This window comes from Tenrec ecaudatus, chromosome 11 (assembly GCF_050624435.1).
Source record: "Tenrec ecaudatus isolate mTenEca1 chromosome 11, mTenEca1.hap1, whole genome shotgun sequence".
NCBI classification, from domain to species: Eukaryota; Metazoa; Chordata; class Mammalia; order Afrosoricida; family Tenrecidae; genus Tenrec; species Tenrec ecaudatus.
Genome location: NC_134540.1, coordinates 72,835,811 through 72,853,353, shown reverse-complemented (window position 1 = coordinate 72,853,353; position 17,543 = coordinate 72,835,811). Strand labels below are relative to the sequence as shown.

The 17,543-nt window shown below is 37.4% G+C and overlaps 1 protein-coding gene across 1 annotated transcript in view; it reads right to left on the bottom strand.

Annotated features, from left to right (window-relative positions):
- EIF5B (eukaryotic translation initiation factor 5B) overlaps positions 1-17,543 on the bottom strand; it is a 66,382-nt gene that overhangs the window by 9,038 nt on the left and 39,801 nt on the right. The window contains exons 11-17 of the mRNA XM_075563234.1: positions 12,568-12,675; positions 12,288-12,398; positions 7,136-7,203; positions 6,442-6,583; positions 4,597-4,728; positions 1,399-1,581; positions 1,088-1,249 (exon numbers count right to left, since the gene is read on the bottom strand). Coding sequence (XP_075419349.1) covers positions 1,088-1,249; positions 1,399-1,581; positions 4,597-4,728; positions 6,442-6,583; positions 7,136-7,203; positions 12,288-12,398; positions 12,568-12,675 — 906 coding nt within the window. The remainder of the gene's footprint in view (positions 1-1,087; positions 1,250-1,398; positions 1,582-4,596; positions 4,729-6,441; positions 6,584-7,135; positions 7,204-12,287; positions 12,399-12,567; positions 12,676-17,543) is intronic.

The window sequence follows — 17,543 nt, the reverse complement described above, 5'->3', positions numbered from 1 at the left end:
AAATTCTAAAACAGGGGAGATGAGTAGAAGTTGTTATATTCACTGTGAGAAATTATTTAGAAAATTATCTAGTGTGGCCTTAAGTGAATTAATGTGCACCTAGTGTAATGACGCCACAATTCCTTGGTAGGACGTGATACAGTAGTGGTTGTCAACCTTCCTAAGCTGTGACCTTTTAATACAGTTCCTCATGTAGGGGTGACCCATAACCATAAATTTGTTGCTACTTCATAACTAAAATTTTGCTACTGTTTTGAATCTTAATGTAAATATCTGATATGAAGGATGTACTGGGCGACCCCTGTGAAAGGGTCATTCGACCCGCCAAAGGGGTCGCGACCCACGGGCTGAGAACCGCTGATACAAAAATGTCCACAGCACCACAGCAGACCCATCAAAAACTGTAACAGCCTATATTTTCTACTGACATAAGGAATACTAAACAAAAACAACCAAACTCTACCTACATGTAACATGGACATGGATAGATCTTAAAATTATTTGACTGAAAAAACTCAGATACAAAGAAACACACGAGACTGACTCCATTTTATATCTGTATCAAGTCCAAACATTAGCAAGGCCTCAAATTTTTTAGGTAATATATACTCTCCAGTATTTGAATCATTTAAAAAAAAACAAAACGCTCAGTTGTTGATAATTAAAGTGTTCACTCGGAGGAAGTGGGACAAAATAATGATCAGGAAGAGGTTTTCTGAAATGACACTATTCAGATTTTTGATCTGGTTGTTTGCTTTCTAATAATTTACCTTCTCGTCTGTGTTTTGTGTATTTTGCATTATGAGTGCTTTACTCCACAGTAACAACCAAAAATGTTAATGAAAAACTGGTTAGTAATGGGCCCAAACAATTTATGCCAATCTTTATGGAAGGCCATAACTGGTGGTACTCCACTCTAAGGAACAATTCCTTCTGTATGATAGCATCAACAATAAAAGAGGGAGGGGAGGATATGTGTGCTATGTTGTGTCAAAGAGCTCTCACAGTGAAGAAGTGGCCTCAGGACCATGCAGACTACTACACACTATCCATGACCCCTGCGTAAATGCAACCAACTTCCACTTACCTTCACTCGTAATTCCTTCATAGGAGGAGGTAAGAGGAGGCCTCGAATCTGCGTTACAATGGGTCCTTCTACTCCAGGAACAATGATTGTTTCCCCTTCCTTCAATCGTCCATTGATGAGTATCACATCTATAGTTGTACCCATTCCTGGGAGAGCTTTAACCTGAGAAAATTTATTGCAAAGGCAGTAAAAAATATATCAAAATGGACCGAGTTCATTAAGTTAAAAAGTGGTAGCAAAAAATCTGTACACCAAAAGACTGTAAATTGAGACACACACAAAAAAAGCAGTAAACTGTAAACAGTCCTTACCTCCATCACCTGCGCTCTCAGCTCCTCACAGTGTGCAAGTCTCTTGCTCAGCATTGTCTGGGTTAATTCGACCAGAAGGTGTATCAGACTTCCCATGCCATCACCAGTATGTGCAGAGGTAGGTACCAAGGACACAAATGTGCGGGGATCTTTATTCTCATAAAACAAAGCAGCATTCAAACCCTAGACATACAACAAGCAAAATAATTAAAATGCCAACCAGAACTGGAATGATATTACTTGAAGCTAAATGAGTAAATTCATTCTAACACACCTCCAAACACTCACAACTTATGGTACATGAGGGAACTTCTAAAGCTTGTGGGAAAATCCTACAGCATAGTTTTGTCTTCATGTGTTACTGAAATTGTTGCCTTGACTCCAACTCTTTTCGCCGAAGGGGCAGTGATTTAAAATGACTCTTCTTGCCAGTAGTTAACCCCCATCAAATGACCTTTCCCTGCATGGGTCCGGTAAAAAAGAGGGGGAAGAAACTGATCCGATTCACCCGTGAGTAACTGCCGACAGGATTCGCTGGAGTAGCATCCTGTTGTATATAAAATGAACCCTCGGAGAAGCAGGAAGAGGGATCTCATTATGAGCGAGAGCCAAATTGGAATGTGTCCTCTGGATCAGAGATCCCTGCACAGTGAACCTCCTGGATCCAAGTAACAGCCATACGATTAAAGCAGCAGCAGCAGCAGCAGCAGCAGAACCAGGAGCCAGAGCATGGTAGAGAGTAACAGACTTCCCAACCCAAGGAGCATGTTGAGTACTTCCTTAATAAACCCAAACATTTTACGACAACTTTTATAGAAGGCCTAACTGGAACTCCTCCACTCTGATGAACAATCCTTTCAGTATGATAATATCAAAAATAAAACAGGAAGGGGAGGATATATGAGTGCTACCTTTTGTGGCTTGCGGCTGCCTTTGCGCCCTTCATTGCAGATGTCGGACTTGGTGGCCCAGGAGGTGGTGCTGAGGGTCTCTGAGCTGAGACCACTGGGGTAGGGTGCCTCTGGGCATGTAATTCAGGGAGCTAGTTTTGGTGGCACGTGGAATTTGGGCCGAATGCCTTCCGGTTGGGGTTTACGGTACAGTGGAATGTCACTTAGGGTATTTACTGGCAGACCTGAAACTTGGTTTAAGTGTCCCCGTAAACAACGATCTTGGGCTTTTCTCACTGGCATTACAATTAGTTAACTTCCTTAAACTCTCTAATCATAAATTTTGTCTGTGAGTTATGATGGAGGCAATACAACGAATATTAGAAACTAGACAGGTAAAATGGTGGACAGTAATTAAGAAATTACAATTGATTTCTTAAACTGTTCAGTTTCTTAAGTTTTTAATCTGTGTAAGTGAACATCCATATATGTCAGGCTAAAAGCGTGTGACAAAAAAGGGTTGATTCGTGGCAGTTGGGGAACTGGCTTTGTCACAACAGTGCACCTGCTCACGCAGCCATCTCAGTGTGCCGGTTTTGGGCATGCCCTCTCTTACCCCACACACCTTACTCACCTGACCTTGCTTCATGTGACTTTTGTTTCCATGAAAGGAGAGCAATTTGAGGGCGTAGAAGAGGTGAAGAAAAAAACTGAGGGAGGTGCTGTCAGGCATCCAAACAGATGAATTTAAAAAATGTTTCCACCAATGGAATCCAGATTTGACAAATGTATTAAGTATAATAAAGCATACTTTGAAAGTGATGCGGTTGGTTAAATACACAGCTTTTTTTGGTAGTGGGCTGGGATTCCAGGTTTTTTGGGTACTCATTTGTATGTGTACCTTTCCCCAATATCATTAAAAATTACATACCATTGGCTAGATCAGTGATAATGTTATTTGAATTAACAAATCCCATGGAGACATATTTACATTTCTCAAGAAATTGGTAACGCTGCCTCTAAAGTAACCGTGGATAAATATAAACCTTATATATAAAAATGAATGTTAAGCTCACACTTAATTGTAAGCCCTAATCTAAGAACAATTAATACCTACGATGTGGTCTTGTTGGAGACTTGCCTTTATCACAAAGTATGAAGAAGTCAGATGGCACCTGGCTATCAAAAAGCAAATTGCATCTGGGGTCTTAAAAAACTGAAACCAGACTTCATGCCATTGACTCAATGCTGACTCCAGTAGACTTCCAAGGGTTTTTGAGACTGTAATTGTTTATGGGAGTAGAAAGCCTAGCCTTGTCTTAAAACAAGCAGCCAACAAGTAAGGTGTCAGTTAAGTCTATACAGAAGAAACAAGCTGGTATGATCAAGGGACTATTAATTAAAATCCCTGATCAAGAAGGGGGGCGGATTGGATTAGAGCTTACATTCTAAGCATCTGGTTTGTAGAAGGCTAGAGATGACAGCAAAAGCCCAAAATCTATTTGCAGACTCCTCACGTGGATTACGCCTCCACTGAGCTTCCTAAGTGTATTAACAAGGGATGTGTTAATAGGCTTCTCAGAATGCATCAGAAAATTGATTATTGTAGATGAAGTTAGGTTAAAAATTTAATATCTTATTTCTTTTCCCTTTTGACCCATTTCTAACTTGTTCTGGTCTCTATTATTTTCAGCTTTTAGATTGAGGTTTCTCTGGGTTTCATTTTGTTGGGATTTTTTTTTTCGGGGGGGAGTGTATGATTTTCTTTATATGAAATCCAGGACAAGTAAATCCATGAACAGTATTAGATTAATAATTTGATATTAAAGGTGAAGTCAGGTGGGAAACGGATAGTTATAATGGATAATAAAATGAACAAAGTGTTCTAAAATTCACTCTGGTGATGACTGCACAAAGGTTAGTATATTTTAAATATGGTATATAAATTATATGCCAACAAAATTATTTTTTTAAGTATGTGGAAAAAAGTAAACAATAGTTGAATTTTTCCATGAACTTTTTGAAATCTTCTGATACATATCTATTAATTATATTAAAGTTTCTTTCCAAGCCAACTTGATTTTTTGTTGTTGTAATTAAAGCTTTTAGAATGCCAAGGGAGCTCTGTGGAAGATCAGCCCTCTGACATTAAAAAGTAATAGGAACTTGGGGAAAAGGAAGAAACGACTGCGGAACTGCTATTAAGAGGAGCAGAACCAGCAATGTTTGAAGTACTCGTTTCGTTAAAATAATGCAACCAAAGAAATGCTTCTATGATTGTTTTATAAAGAAGATTAAGAACTCTTACCTGCTGTGCAAATTCCACAATAATAGCTTTTGCTCGCTCTTCAAATTCATCTTTTGTATTTTTTTTCTGCTTCTTCAAAGTAGCAGCCACATCAGAATCAGGGCTCTTTTTCCAATCATACAACCTATCAATCTGAAAAGGTTTCTTCGTAAAAATACATCTCTAAAGCACTCAGAAAACTTAGGAATTTGTGATTCAGAGCTCCCGTCAAATCTCCAATGCATAAAATCATATATATACATATATAAAATCATAAATATAACGTATTAGTATCAAAAAGTACTAGCTATTCAATTTGTTGAACCAACATCTCATTTAACTGCACAAAATAGCAATTTTTTACAAATATTCTAAGATCACTCATATTGGCAAAAAGTGAACCTGCAGCCTTAAATAAAAATTCCTAGGTCTAAATGCATTAATTAAATCTCTTAAGAATTACAGATTTTTTTTCATAAAGTTATGGCAGAGTGTTTTCATAAAAAACATACATACGTAAGGAAAAAAAGTAAAAAACACCTCATAAATTTGAGTCTGTTCAAATTAGAAATTTTTGTTCTTCAAAAAACATCACTATGGGGACAGGCATGGAATGGGGGAAGGAAGTCCTAGACTATGAGACAATATCTTCAATACATATTATTGATAAAGGATTTAAACAATAATATATAAAGAATCTAATTTCATAAGACAACTAAGACCAATTTTTTTTTAAGTGAGCAAAGGATTTTGAACAGGAACTTCAGAAGAGATTAAGATGGCTAATGAGTACATGAAAAGTTGCTCAATGCATTTGTCATCAGGGACATGCAAATGAAAATAGCATTACACACTCATTAAAATGGTTACAGGCAGGGCAGTGATGACAAAGATGTAAACCAACTGAACATTTATACATCACTAGGAAGACTATCAAATGGTATATGGTAGCTCATCTATGAAAAAATGTTGGCAGTTTCTCCTAAAATTGGACACATACTTTATGTCCCCACAATTCTAAGTGAGGGGAAAAAACTCACAAAACCAAAAAATTTGTACAGAAATGTTCATAGCTGCCTTATTCACAAAGAGCCTAAAACTGGAAGAACCTAAGAATCTTTCAGTAGAGGTTGTGGATAAACAAAGTGTGGTATAATCTATACAATGGAGTATTATCATTCAACGATAAAAAAGATACATAATCGGGGCAGAAAAGGGGAACTGATCTCAATGATCCATGTACAACTGCCCCGCCCCTGCCCCAGGGAGCTAAACAAAGGAAACGTTAGTGAAGGGGCACTGCAGACAATGTAAGAAAATAATAATTTATAAATTATCAAGGGTTCACGAGGGTGAAGAGGAGCTGATACCAAGGGCTCAGGGTAGAACGAAAATGTCTTGAAAATGATGATGGCAAGATATGTACAAATGTGCTTGATATAGGATTGTTAAGAGCTGTAAGAGCCCCCAATAAAGTGATTTAAAAAACAGACACCTAAGATATATACATAATATGTAAGTCCATAACCACATGTATAACACAAGAAGGTAAAAGGATTACATGCTGTGATTCCATTCATACAAAATGACAAAAGAGAGAACCGAGTCCTCTAGTGACAGGAAGAACAGTGCCTGGAGCCGGAAAGCGGGGGCAGGGCGGGGGCTGCAGACTGACTGCAAAGGTGTATGAAAAGCTTTCTGGGAATATGGAAATGCTACATAATCTGAACGATGGTGGCTACATGTCTTTATAAATCTGTCAAGGCACACTGAACTGTATGCTTAGCATAATACTCGGTATTTTCAAAAATTACAAATAATTGAAAAGTATGTGTTTGTGTTTAAAAATGTTTCAGAAGAGCTTACCTTATTGAGTGCAACAATGAAGGGGCATTTCTTAGATTTCAAAAGATTGATAGATTCGATTGTCTGAGGCTCCAAACCATGCATAATGTCGACAACTAAAATGGCAATGTCACAGAGAGAGCTTCCTCTGTTCCTCAGGTTGCTGTGGACAACGAACAACATGTACACATAGAAAAGCCTGCACACTGTAAACAATTTTTGAATTTTCATATCCTAAGCAAACAAATACAAGAGTACGCATATTAAACTGTTAAAGTGCCATTAGTCCTTAACTGGACAAGTGCTTATCTGACAGACTGGAATCAGGAGGAGTGTGTTCCAGAAGTTACTCCCTTATTTAGGCCACTTCCACTGACCACAGTTTGGGTGCTAAGGAATACGGCCAGGACACAAATGTATAGTATTTCCACCCCTCAAGGGTCGCAGAAGAGACACCAGCATGTACTGGGATGTGCTAAGCAGCTCACACCCAGAAACTGCTCTTTCGAGGAGCAAAGATTCCCTCTATAAAAAATATCCAAATAAAACAGGACTAAGTGAACAAATCAATGACGAAGGGCAGTCACAGTAACCAAAGATCTCAACTGTTACCCAAAGGTAAGTGACCGATCAGATTTCTTCACCCATTGAACTTTTAAAGGACCTAACAGTTTGAGTAAGTTTGCTTAATAAAAAAGGCTCACATTGTTCTCACCTGAAAGACTCATGCCCAGGAGTATCAATAATTAGCATTCCTGGAATCCGTACGTTCTCTCTATCAAACTAGAAAGATATGGGATGAAAGAGTAGAGTTTAAGAGATCTAGAACAATGGAAGTTTCTTTAAAAAACAATTATGTTGTCATGCAATATGGAAAAATGCCGCCGTTCTTTTCTGCAGATGTCCTTCTTTAAAACAGTAAAGCCAACCACAAAGCATAACCATCAATATTTTATTAACATCAAAAATACTGATAGTGGGATTGCAGGATTATTATTATTATTATTATTATTATTATTATTATGGTCCTAAGAAGTGGTCTGAGTTCTGAGAGGTTAGTAAGCAATATTAAATAGCAGAAGTCATCTGAGAGTAGATAAAAAGCTAAAGCACAAGAGCAGCTCCTGATTATTTGTAAAATTCATCTGTTTAAATTCTAAACTTTCAGAAATATTCCAAAGTATATAGATTTTAAAATATACCACATTGATCTGAAATTTTAAATTAAAAATTCATACTCATTTTACTCAATGATAAAACCTCTTGATTTTCTAGACACAAGTACATAAGTAAATGCAAACATTACAACAGATCTCACTTTGGCTCTTGTCTTAAAAAATAAAAATGACAGGTTACATACATCAAAAGCAAACAGTAATAAATAATTATACTATGCTATCTATACTTGAACTGATCTTCAAGTGCTTTTGACTATTTGCATCCACTGAACTAAGTTAAAATGAATCATATGTAAATGTTCCAAATTTGTATGTCAACTCTTGCTGAACATTATAGTTAAATATTTAGGCTCAGAGAGTTAGTTAGGTCTTTTGTTTAAAAGTCCTAGCTATAAGAATGTGTTAAACTATATCTATAATTATCTACAGATACAACACATAACTCCCAGGCCAAGAAATGAAAAATCAGTACTAAACCAATCACACCTAGACCAAAGGGATGGCCAAAAGAGGGGGATGTAGGAAAAGGCCTACTAAGAGAAATCTCCAGAACACACCAACGCTCAACAAATGCTTCATGCGAAGATGTTAATAAAACTTACAAACCACAGGAGAAATAATCCTTAAGAACAGAGTCAGACATAACAAAAGGATTAGTATTCCTAAGACCTTCCTGTTAAACAGAAACAAATGCCTATTAATAAAGGAAGGCCTTAAAACCAAGGGAAGAATAAGATGTGTTCTAAAAAAAATTTTAAACCCAAAATGAAAGAGAAAATATGAAGGCATGATAGCAAAGAATTATGCTTTTTAGTAGGAAAAGAGATGATGAATATTAAAAATAAAACCAATAACAGTGTCAGCAAGCACAGATCATGTTTTAAGGAAACGAAAAGATGGTGAGGAAAGTTTTAATAAAAAGTGATCAAAAGGATTTGAGAATGACTCCTGTACAACAGATAATTAAAATCCTTGAAAACTAACAAGGAAACAACACTTTTTAAAAGCTCTAATTCAAGAAAATGGTACTGAAATAAAGACATAAAACTTCATGTTGAAATAGAACCCCACATAACTAGAAAATTCACTCAGAACAAGCAAAACCCAGATGCAAAATGATCAAATGATTTCAACTTGTCATCAAATTCAATTAGCAATATTATATGCCAGAAGTAACTGGAATAATATTTAAGATATTTAAGGAAGGAAAATGAGACCAAATATTTTATATATTGCCAACTGTCAATCCAGTATAAAAGCCATGAAATAACTCAATATTTAAATTCATATATTAGCTCCATGATTTCTTCATAAGGAATCAACTGAAAAATGAGCTAAAAAACAACAAAAAGAATATCAACAATCAAAAACCAAACTACTGTCATTAAGTCACAGTAACCCTATACAACAGGACAGAACTGTCACTTTAAGTTACTGAAGCTATAAAGCTTCACTTTGCTCCTGAAGAAGTGGTTTTGAACTACTAAACCTGAGGTTAGCAGCCCAATGCCCAACACAATCATATGCTTAAAAATAAAAAACTAGCAAAAAAAAAAATGGGAAGAAAAGTTCACAAGTTACTTTTACATGCAAAATTAAGGCTAAATAAGAAATAAGGGTAAAGACTACCACATAAAATTCTGTTTTCTGAGTGTCAGCAATCAGTTCCCTGAGCTTCAGCTACAAATTATTTTTGCCTCCTGTAGGGGCAAAATGAAACTTACACAACAGAATGACACACTGCCCAGTCTTGCCCCATCTTCACAATTATGTTTGAGCCCTTCTGTGTATCCATCTCACTAAGGGCCTCCTCTTTCACGGATCCTCTACTTTCACCAAGCATGATGTCCTTTTTCCAGGGACTGGTCTCTCCTGGTTACATGTCCAAAGTACGTGAGACAGTCCTGTCAACATTGCTTTGTTAGTTCTGCTGGCATGTCTGGTACATCCAGAGTTCTTCAAGACCACAATTCAAAGGTGTCCATTCTTCAGTCTTTAGTCCCTGCCTAGCTACAGCATGTATGAAGAGACTGAAAACATCTTGGCTGGAGTCAGGCCTAGCTTAGTTCTAAAGTGACATCTTTGCTTGTTAACATTATAAAGAGGTCATTTGCAGCAGATTTTCCCAGTGCAATATATTATGTGATTTCCTGACTTGTGCTTCCATGCATGTTGATTATGAATCCAAGGAAAATGAAATCCTTGGTGATTTCACTCTCTCCTCCATTCATCCTATTCGTTCTTGGTATAGTTGTAAGGAGTCTGGCTTCCTGTGTGTCGATCTGTAGTCTATATTGAAAGTCGTAGTCTATGGTCTTCTCCAGTTTGTGTTTCAAGTCCTCTCTGTTTTCATTTCAGCAAGCAAAGTTGTCATATGAATATTGTAAGCCGTTAATGAGTAATTCTTCAATTCTCAAACCATGTTCTTTATTATAGTCTACCACCTCAGATTACTTGCTCAGTCTATAGCTTGAATAAGTATGATGAAAGAACACCATCCTAACACACACACCTGCAATAAGCAACATTTCCCACGAAATGCTTTGAACTGGAAGTTGTTCTACTTTAAGCCAAAATGACAAACAAAAAACACCTCAGTGATGTGTACTCAATTCCGAATCACAGTGAACTTACAGGACAGAGTAGAACTGCCTCACAGGGTTCCCAAGACTGGGATCTTTCCAGAAGCAGGCTCTCACATGTTTTCCACAGAGCAGTTGGTGGCTTCGGAGTGGATGGTGGGTTTGAAATGCTAACTTTAGTTTTTAGCAGCTAAGAACTTAAACACACACACCTCACACACAGAGAGAGGCGCTATCAACAGCACTTTTGAGTTCAAATTCAAGGTACTGCTACCAACAAGTTCTGAGGCTATCAAGCTCACATGATTTTTAAACAACAGCTCCCAGTAAACAACAGTCCTTCCCAGACCCCAACAGCTTTCCCAGGAATGCAGCACGTACTCCAAATGGTTTTCCAGAACCAAGTCAACAAGCTCCAAGCAGCTCTTGCCAATTCTGTCAATACTGCAGCAGATGGTTGGTTCTGTCTGCTAGCATTAACCTCTGACTGAAGACCAGCTGTGGTCCAGGACAACCCAGGGTGCTTTGCTAATATCACATCAGTTTTGACCACAGCCCCCAAAGGAAGTCAGAAGGCCAACCTTGGAGGGCGTTCTCCCTTCTCCATTTTGTTCATTTTGGGGGATACCCTTCCTTCAGTTCAAAGGTTATTTTTAATGTTCTTTTTTTCTCCCTTCTTAACCAATTCTCCACTCCTGCCATCTTCTCATAATTTTTTATAACTAAATTTGCTGTGCTATGTGTCTCCTGAGTAGATTCTAATTAATGCACTCTGAAAGTACAGAAGGAGCACAATTGTTAGAATAAAATGAACTAAAGCCGAGAGAAAGGAGGGGAAGTACACACACAAAAACACTTAAAATTGCTTCAGTTGCCACGCAGGTGATAATCTCGGTAATGCTCAACTGAGAATGCTTATTTAATACAGGACAAAGCAAATGAGTAACTATATGATATTCTAATTCTATCATCCCCCATGTCCTTTATACTCAAGAGTCTGAAGTTAGCAGTAGTGAAGCAAACACTAAATACAAAAAGTCCTAAATACAAACACATACAATTACCTTCAAATTTCCTAGCTCTGGCCACTTCCTAGTATCTAGATTGTGGTCCTGAGAACCATTTACTATTAAAACAAACAGCATTCTTAAAAAATTGGTCATTCCACACCTTGGGCAGGATGTAAGATAGGCCTCAATCACCTTGCTACACCAGACTCATGGATGAAATCAAATCATTACTAAGACTACGAAAATTACATCAAAAAGACTACTAAGTCAAAACTGGATTACCACTGCATTGATAACAAGTGAAATGGATTGACATGCAGTTGAAATTTTCCACCTATTAGCTTATAACAAAACCCAATTTTGTCACTTTTATTTTAAAAGCTGAAAATAAAGGGAAGAATTTGTTTTTCCTATATTTAAACTTTCACTGACATATCCAGTGTCAATAGATGAGGTCAAGTTTCTCGATGAAGTAATCCAGTAAGGAAAGATGGATGTCATTATTTTGCAATGCCAACTATACTAAGAGATATAGAGATTGCCTTGAAGTTAGACCTGGGTGGAAGAAGAGGGTTTGGATTAGGAAAGGGCTTGGAGAGGGCTTCAGAAGATCTGACAGGGTTCTATCTTAAAAGGGTTCATTTAGCTTTACATTTATCTTAGGTGATTTTTCCTTGAGATGATATTAATATCAAAAATTGAATAATTAGCAAATAAGAGACATAAAGATAATATGATCAATTTGTTAGATAGAAAGATTGAGGGAAGAAACAGAACGTTGAAGCATGGAAATATATTGTAAAATTATAAAAACATGTATGGGACCCACACTCTCTACCAATGGTTGTCTCTGGAAGAGAGGGGAAGAAATGGAATGTAAGACCCCTTCCCTATCTAATGCTTTATATCTTAAGAGAAAGAACTGAAACAAATAGGGGAACATTTTACATATAGTATTTGTATTAAATACCTATATTTCTGCATAGAGAGCACATGGATCGGTTATATTATTCTAGGTCCTTTTTTCTGTATTTGAAATGGTTTCTCTCAATTTTTACTAGAGATTAACACACCCATGTGGGAAACAGAGCACTTACACTTTTAATCATCTTAGTCTGTTCATTAATTGCTTCCAGGGGAACATTAGTGGCCCCAATTTGTTGCGTGATGCCTCCTGCTTCACCATCTTGCACATGAGTGTGCCGGAGCTATAAGAAGGTAAGACATTCAGTTTTATAACTTGAAATTGAAAAAAGTTCAATGCAAAACTAGTAAGAAATTAGAAAGTAAAAGTTATTCTAGAATTTTTTATTAGCTTTAAAAAAACAAGATACCATGTTTATTTTAAAGCTAGACCAATGCATGTTCATTTCTTACTTTATCTAGAATCTTTGTCTTCCCTGTGTCCACATGTCCAAGGACACAGATGACAGGGGCTCTCAGCTTGTCTGTATTGACATTTTTACTGTGTTCAAGTCTCCGTTTCTAAGAAAAATAAATAATATGTCAAATCTTAATTATCACTATTGTCATTTAAACATTTTTCATATGCTGCAACCCATATCCCAATAATTTTTAATCGGACCACAAGCAATTTGACAATGCAAATCCTACTACCTAATTTCTATCGCAGCACCTTGTGAAAAGGACAAACTTCATTGGTATTCAGATCCAAGTAGCACTATTAAATATAAATTAGAATTATATGAAGGGTCAGCTCAAACTTTAAAAACACTTTTGTGAAAAAAAAATATAATGAATACAAAATGAATTTAATTTATCTGCCATATGATCCAATACAACCTCTAACTTATGTTAGGTATCTACATAAGAATAGGCATTCCATGGCTTTAAAAGAAATTGATTCCAAATGTTTGGCCGTCATGCAAATCCTATAAAGTCAGCTAGAATTTATTAAACCTAAAATTAAATAATATGATGCTTCCTGTATTTTTTCACCAATAACACATTATATATCATTTTGCCAATTCATTAACCAATTTGAGTATTATTTTTGTAAGTGCACTACGCCATTTTTATTTTTAATGTTGCTGACTTCGATTTACATTTCGGAATTCAAATCTTGCAGTTGGTACACACTGGGTCAGGGGTTTGACAACTACCCCACAAGCTGCTCTAAAGCTGAAAAATGAGACTGTATTTTTAAACCAACCAGTCAATTCCACTACCACAATGTTGGATGCAGACCCATAACCCTGTTAAAGGTTACAGCAGCACACCGGTTCCTGGTTGAACTTGACGTACCAACTTTATGATTAGCAAATGAACGCTTACCTGACAGTTTTAATAGGGTTCCTTTCAACTGACATGAACAGACATAATTAAACTACGAAATAAATCTAATGGCTTCACGTAGGATGATCTTGATGAGGTTTTCAAATCTAAACTGTTGAGTTAATTTTGTATATTTATCAACTTAAATTATTAGAAACAAATGTAGTTTTGCCTTTTTTCCAACTGACCAGGGAAATATCAAACTCAATCCATAACATGTTCGCTACTATATGTTAGAAAACCTTAATTCGGCTGGCCACTCACGAAGGTTGGTAGTGTGGTTATTTATTTATTTGAATTTATGTTTACTAAACTGCATGGAGTGTGTTTGTCCTGTCATGTAAGGCTAGTGTATTTTCTCAAAATTGTTTGCTTCTATTTAAAAAATATATATTGTTTTTATTTCTAAGTCTGTCATCATATTGTACTGGTCAGCTAATGATCAATCATTGGTTAGCCTTGAGGTAATAATGGCCCAATAACACCCAAAATTTGGTGAAAAACCATTAATTTATACATCCAAGAAGCTTAACTGACTCTAAGGATTCACTCCAATATATTCACATCCAGGCACATCACGGGTAAATTGTTAAAAGTCAAAGTTAAAAGTGAAATCCTGGCCACAAGAAAAATCAGGGATTTCTCCATAAAAAAAAAAATGGTAGCCAGAAGACAGTAGGGTAGCAGACTTAAAGTGCTGAATGGAAAAGAATTATCAACCAAAAATTCTGTGTTCAAGATAAGTTTTAAAAATGATATATATTTGTGTGTGCTGCATATATATTCATATATGTGAAGAAGCATATAAGGATGGAAGCTTCCTAGACATATCTAAACAGCTTATGGGATTGGCTTACTAGGTTAAAAGGCTTAGACCCACAGTATCAAGGGAAATCTTAGTTAACTAACAATTTATAAAGAGAATGTTGTCCATCTAACATTAATGGGTACTCTCTGGGGTATTAAAAGGTTTCAAGCAATTATATAAAATACAACTTTTAATTACATGAATAACTGCATACAAGGAAGAAAATGTTATAAAATTGACTGTGGTAATCAATGTACAACTTCTCTTGATATTGCTAACTATTGAATTATGTGACATACAGATGAAGTGTCAATAAAACTATCAAAAAAATAAAATACAACATTTACTCTCTACTCATCTAGAGCATCAAAATGGAAGGAAACCAAATATTCAAATATACGAGACCACAGAACTAAACCTACAAAACATGGCCTCCTCTAGCCTAAGCCTAGAACTAGACAGTGTCTAGCACCACTAGTGATTGTTGTATCCAGGGACACAGATAGCTGTCCTAAAATGAGTGGGAGAAAAATGTAGAACAAAATTCAAATTCCTAAAGTAAAAAATGGCTAGACTTGCTGGACTATCAACCCCCTGAGACTATTTCCCCTTATAAATTCACTGATCTTTGAATGGACACCACTATGGAGTTCACTTTCCAGCTGAATAATAGGATGGCTTAAGAAAAACAATCAACTAAGAGACAAGGGTTAACACTGACCACAACACAAAAAGAAGAAGGCAAGGACAGGCAGAGAAGCTAGACTCCTGGAGATCTGAGCAAAAGAAAATGAAAAAACAAGAATGCTAACACACTGTAAAAAATGTAACAAATCTATAAGGACAAAAAGTTAAATTGGAACCTACTTGCTATGTAAAGTTCACCTAAAATACTTAAAAGAAAAAAAAAATTTTAGCCCTTAAGGAACACAGCTTTACTCTGAAACACATAAGCATCACCATGAGTTGATATCAATCCTACAAATGGTTGGTTTGGTTAATAAAACAATTGAAAAATTAAAAACTCAACCAGGTACTCCAGCCTTGAGGGCAACATACCAGCATGCAGCAGCAAACTAAGAGAGGTTTGAGGGGGTGGTCCCCACCCCAGAAGATTGCACTATAGAGGACGGTACTGAGGATACAGCCCAGGGAGAGTGGTGGGGCTGCCCAGACCAGACAGAAGCAAAAACAGAGAGAGGAGAGAAGAGAGAGAAAACGTACCACTCTCTGGCCCACCAATCCCCAAGGACGAAACTTCTGCTCAGAGCAGCCAAAACCATAGGGCCAGCCCCACCATAAGACATGATTTCCCCTCACTGACCCTGTGGTAGTTACATAATCTGTTGTCAATTTGAGACTTAAGAATGAAGGGGTGGGGTTTAGCATGTCAATTAGGTCAAAGCTTGACCTCCTTTGGAGACTTCAGATAAATCGCTTGGATGAGAAGGGACACACAGATGTCCTGAAAACCAGTCCTGTTGACAAGACACATGGAGCTACACTAGAGCCCTAGAGATGAGGGACCACATGGAGACCCCTGCCAGCACTGAGATGCTTCTACCACCACTGATTTCACAAGAATTTCCACCCACTGACCTGTGATCTTCCTGCATTCAGCATCATTGTATGTGTTGTGTGAGTCTGAAGAGGAATTTATAGATTGGTATTGAATACATAGGATACTATCGGACTTATGGACTTGATCTGGACTGGGCTGTTTCTTAATATACAATTACTCTTTATATAAAGCTCTTTCTTATACACATATATGTGGGTAGGAATTTGTTTCTCTAGTTTGCCCAGACTAACACAGACACACAGTACTGCAAGGGACAGCACTGGAGACACAGTGCAAGAACTGTACCTGATCTGACACCCCCCCACACACACACATCGAGGTGAAACACAAAGGAAGCACAACATAGCACCAAGGGGAGCAAAGTAACAAAGTCCCCAAGGAATCCTGAAAATAGACTTCAGAGTAGGAGGGCAGGGCTTGGCACCTCATTAGACTCGATTGAAACACCTACAGAAGGGTCAGCAGACCCTTTCTTTTTCCCCATGTCTAGCTGTATAAGATAGGCAAGATAAACAATCCTGAGAAAACAACGGGATTGATAGTTCCTGGGGGACAGGGAAGAGGGGGAGGTGAGGGAAAGGGAGGGGGAAACCAACACAATCAGGGACAACGAAACAAAAAGATCTATAAAACGATGATGAGGAGGGTGTAGAACATCTGGTGGGGTTTGATCAAATGCAATGTAACTGAGAGGAATTATTGAGTCAAATGAAGGTCAAACATGATGGTGGGAGAAAAGTAGAAGGAAATAGACTAGAGAAAAGAATGAGGAGGCAAAAGACATTTATAGAGGTATAAATATAGGCATGTATATATGTAAATATATTAATATAGAATGACAAGGATATAGGTCTTTGTACATATATTTATATGTTTAGTATAGAGTAGCAAATGGACATTGGGCCTCTACTCAAGTCCTCTTAACGCAAGAATACTTTGTTCTACTAACCAGGCATTCTGTGATGCTGACCTTCTCGACACGATCGTTGAAGACGAAATGGGTGTATAAGCAAATGTGGTGAGGAGAGTTGATGGTGCCTGGCTACAACAAGATACAGAGTCTGGGGTCTTAAAGGCTTGAATATAAACAAGCAGCCATCTAACTGAGAAGAAACAAAGCCCACATGGAAAAAGCACATCAGGCTGTGTGATCAAGAAGGTGTTGACAGGATCAGGAATCTGGCATCAGAAGACCCAAACAATCATATCAATGTGAATGATGGGGGTCAGAGTGGAGACTCAATGCTCAATCTGTAGACAATTGGACATCCATTCACAGAAGGACCACAAAGGAGGGAAGAGCCAGTCAGTGCAGTATAGCACTGACCACACATACAACATTGCTCTAGTTCTTTAATGCTGCCCATCCCCCAATGATCATGAACTCAGTTTTACCCCTTACAAATCCACCTAGACAGTATGTACACTGGTACAGATCAGAGCTCACGACACACAGAATCCAGGACAGATAAACCCCTCAGGAACAATAATGGGAGTAGCAATACCATGAGGGTAGGGGTAGGCAGAGGAGAAGGGGGAAAAGAGGGAACCAATCACAATGATAGACATATCACGCATACATGGATGAACAGCATAAATGTGGGTGAAGGGAGACAGCGGAGAGTGTAAGACATGAACATAATAATAATTTATAATTTATCACGAGTA